The 3,792-nt window shown below is 34.9% G+C and overlaps 1 protein-coding gene across 1 annotated transcript; it reads left to right on the top strand.

The window, feature by feature from the left end:
• Positions 1-2,141: 2,141 nt before the first annotated feature.
• Positions 2,142-3,588, top strand: LOC113777257 (vesicle-associated protein 4-2-like). The gene is made up of 3 exons (XM_027322292.1): positions 2,142-2,416; positions 2,952-3,128; positions 3,381-3,588. The coding sequence occupies exons 1-3, from the start codon at positions 2,142-2,144 to the stop codon at positions 3,586-3,588; spliced, it is 660 nt and encodes a 219-aa protein (XP_027178093.1).
• Positions 3,589-3,792: the final 204 nt, after the last annotated feature.

Raw genomic sequence — 3,792 nt, 5'->3', positions numbered from 1 at the left:
AATGTATCTTTTTCAGAAAATGTTGTTTGTTTTGTAGAATTTGCCTTTACTAAAATGCTGTCGGTAGTAAAATCTTATTTTAAAAGCTCTACTAAAATCTTATATTTCGGAGAAATGTTAAAGAAATGTTATTTAAAATCTGTAATTAGCAGAGGAATAAATTTTTTTATTTTAAAACTTGCACGTGCCTAAAGTCATCAAATATGTGTTCTAAAAAAAATCATATTTCTTTTATATTAAAAAAAATTGGTAATTGTACGGTTGAAAATACGTTATTTTATTATAATACATTTAAATGGTGGAAAAAGTACACATGCATAGTTCTTTCTATTTCATATATCAATGAAAAAATAGAATGAAATTGTTAACATGTAAGGTATTGACTATATTTTATGAATAAAATACTAACTTTTTTTCCTTTTTTATCAAATAAATTTTTTTATCAAATTCTAATTTTCCTTTGTTATTAATGAATCGTATTTATTTGTTGACACCGACGAATTTTAGTTATAAGAATCTAATAGTTAATAGTCATTAATATCTGTTACAATTTCAACTGTAATTTTAGAAATTTCATAACGCAATGTTATTTAAAAAAATTATATAAGTTATTTTTATGAAGTGCATGTTATTTGTTTTCTTTGTTTTGCTGTTCGACAATTCCGAAATCTTTGTTTTGATGTTCGGCAGCTATGTTTCGATATTGCGTTCTGCTTCTCCCACTCACTTTTGTCTTCTTTTTTTTTCGAAATGAGTCTTGGCGGTATGTAGTGCGAGAATGCGAGCTCAATGTGAGCTCGCATTTTCAGAATGCGAAGACCCTCTTTTGTGGAAACAAACCCAAGAACCGCCCTCGTTGTAGAATTCTTTTTTTTTTTCCATCATAAACTGAGAATTCACCCATAGAATCCCGGACAAGCACCTTGTTCTATTAGAGTGAAGTTGCAAGAGGCTGTTTCCGCTGAAAATCTTTGTTTTCTTTCAGCTGATTGTCAGGAGATAAAAATGATTGAAGAAAGAAAGAGGCTAACTACACAAATACAATGATGCTTGAAAGGCACACAGTTTTATGCAAGTAAATTTGTGAGATCCTGTTAAATAGATCCTACAACTAGCCAAAGTAACTCAAATAGTTTTGGTGTCTTAGAGGTTTGAGCCTCAGAGGTGCTGCTCATTGTCTTGTGCTTCACTATGTCCATTTGTTGATGTGTATAAAATAAAATCAAAAGTGAACCTCAGCAATAGCATAAAAATGATGTATGGAAAAATTTCCTAGATAGCTATCATCTAGTGACAACTGAGAGATACCAGAGCAACACGGGTATTTAAAGTTTCAACAGCTACTAATTTGGAAAAAAAAAAAAAATCAAGTTGTAACAGCTATTAAAATATGACAGCTAAGTAGCATCAGCATGTTTCTTGCTACATGCTGAAGCTCATTCCAAGCTCTAGTCATTGAATACATGCAAGTCAAATCAGCGGCAGATCCAGAAAAAATTCTCAATGGGAACAAAAACAACATTAAAATTTTTTACCTACTCTTTTTCTAGTATTTTAAGCAAAAAACACTACAACAAAAATGGCCTTTAACGGCATTTAAAAGTGTCAGTATAGATAATCTAACCTGACACTTTATCTATCCTCACACCTAGGGCGAGTGTTGTCCCTTCCAATGTGGGGATAGACTCATACTATTCAACATGTCAGGAACACTATACTATTATAACATCCCATCTGCCAACAACAATCCCTTTTCTTGATGATTGAAAGTGTCAGGATAGGTATTATACAACATTAGAATATCGAATTCTATGCTGACACTTTTAATTGTCAGGAGTTTTTTTTTTTTTTTTTGAGATAGAAGCAACCTGCAGGTAATGCTCCCTGCTATACATTCCGTCAATCAGAAACCCAAAGGACTTTTAAAATTATCCCAAAGAACAGAATGCATATAAGATAATATGCTATGATGCAAAAATCTAGAAACATCAAACTTTAGCAGTATTGTGATTATGAGAACTGAAAATGCCAACTCCCATAAGCAAGAGGAGATTTTTCATCATGTTTCATACATCAAAAGCAGAATGCAAATGAGACTAAATGATATACAAGCCAACACACAGTGGAAAATCTCAGAATAAATGCAAGCGCACTTTGTTTATAGCAATAACAATTCGCATTCCAGCTGCTTTGGCATGAGCAATGGCCTCTTCTATTTGAGGTCGAATTCCATCATCAGTAGCAACTACAATAACAGCAATGTCTATTACTCTGGCTCCACGAGCTCTCATTGCTCGAAATGCCTATCCAATGCAGAGCGATGTGAAGCCGCAGGCCTCAGACCAGCTGTAGCATGGCTGAGAGCCTTGCCTGTGAGAAGTAAAAGGTCCCTAGGAACAGAGCCACTATCAGCCAGGTACCAGCGGCCATTGGGGTCACAAACGTGGAAATCATAGGAAAGAACTGGTGGATAATTAATCAAAGAAAACAAAGTGTTGAAGCATTACAATTCCAAAAATGATCTGGTTGAAATGTAGAAAAAATGTATAAGCAGTTAAAAAGGAATCCAGGAAATTAGTACATATTGTTGCAACCTACCTACTGATCATAAAAAAAAAGTCCAAATATAGGTTACAACACCTGAAGTCCAGGAGCATCTGAGGAAATTAGCGTCAGCAGCCCCTTCTCTACTTCACCATTTCCACTCAGTTTTCCACCTCCTGTAGATCCTTTTCCATTTAGTGAGTGTGTACTGGAAAAGGTTGCAACAAGCACTGATGAAGAAGTCTCGTTAGCAGGCAATGGGCTATCGTCAAGCAAGTGATTGAAAACACTGCAAGCAGTGATACATTCTAAATACAGATCAGAAAACACTAAAGTTGACCACTAAAAGCAAGCATATATACTCCAAAAAACATGACTTCTAGTTCAAAATAGAAGTCATCTCTAAGAAATATTTTCAAGTTTTTGGAGCCTCCAGAGTCCAATGACAAGCTGGATGGTCTAAAGAGCAGGGTCAAGTTCAAGATCATGAGCTTGAACATAAAAGGTGACATGGATTATGTACCAGAGCTGTTTGATGAGCATAGGGATCAAGTTGCAGTTGAACAGATTCTGCGGGTTATTTTTTTTTTTAAAAAAAAAGAAGAGAAAAAAAGAGACGAGAAAAGTTTTACATTGTATAGCTTGGTTTTCACATAATTAAAGAGTAGATTGATACTATATAACGACAAAACAAAGTTTTCAAAGTAGATACATGATTATCTTGTGTAGTGGTTCAGGAGGTTTTGATTTAACAGCTAAAGTTGATACACTAAAATTTAAACATCTTGGGTTTCAATATTTTCTCTCCATTCCCACTTCTTATATCTCACGCTTCCCCTGGAGCCTGATCATCTTACCCCTGCACTCGAAAAACTGAATCGTCAACTAGCTGAGGCTGAGGCTAAGCTTGAGGTACGCAAAAGGCCTCCTCCAGAGGACAAAGGTCTAAGAGTTCTTGGGGAAGGTCTTGTCTTTGATGAATGGAAGGAAATGAGGGAAAGATATCTTGCAAGACAACTGGTCAAAGGAGTTGATTCAATATAAGCTGCTATACTTTCTTTCCAGTGATGCAGAATAGAAAACTGGAGTGAAAGTGAAATCACAGGCAGCAGAATCTGGAATTTATGAGTTTAACATGCTATTTCAGGGATTCAATGAAGCATAATAGAGAGAACTATTTTGCTTCCCTTTGATATCATAATAACTATATGATTCAAGGATTATCTCCTGGCTGAGACTTTTATTCAT

This window comes from Coffea eugenioides, chromosome 7 (genome assembly GCF_003713205.1).
Source record: "Coffea eugenioides isolate CCC68of chromosome 7, Ceug_1.0, whole genome shotgun sequence".
In the NCBI taxonomy this organism is placed as follows: domain Eukaryota; kingdom Viridiplantae; phylum Streptophyta; class Magnoliopsida; order Gentianales; family Rubiaceae; genus Coffea; species Coffea eugenioides.
The sequence above is the reverse complement of the archived record's forward strand: the minus strand, read 5'-3'. Positions and strand labels throughout refer to the sequence as shown.

Coding starts and splice junctions, on each gene's coding strand:
- LOC113777257 (XM_027322292.1), top strand. CDS start 2,142: ATGCAAGCGCACTTTGTTTATAGCAATAACAATTCGCATTCCAGCTGC. Junction 2,417..2,951: donor ACAGAGCCACTATCAGCCAG/GTACCAGCGGCC, acceptor GTCATCTCTAAG/AAATATTTTCAAGTTTTTGG. Junction 3,129..3,380: donor CAGATTCTGCGGGTTATTTT/TTTTTTTAAAAA, acceptor TCTCACGCTTCC/CCTGGAGCCTGATCATCTTA.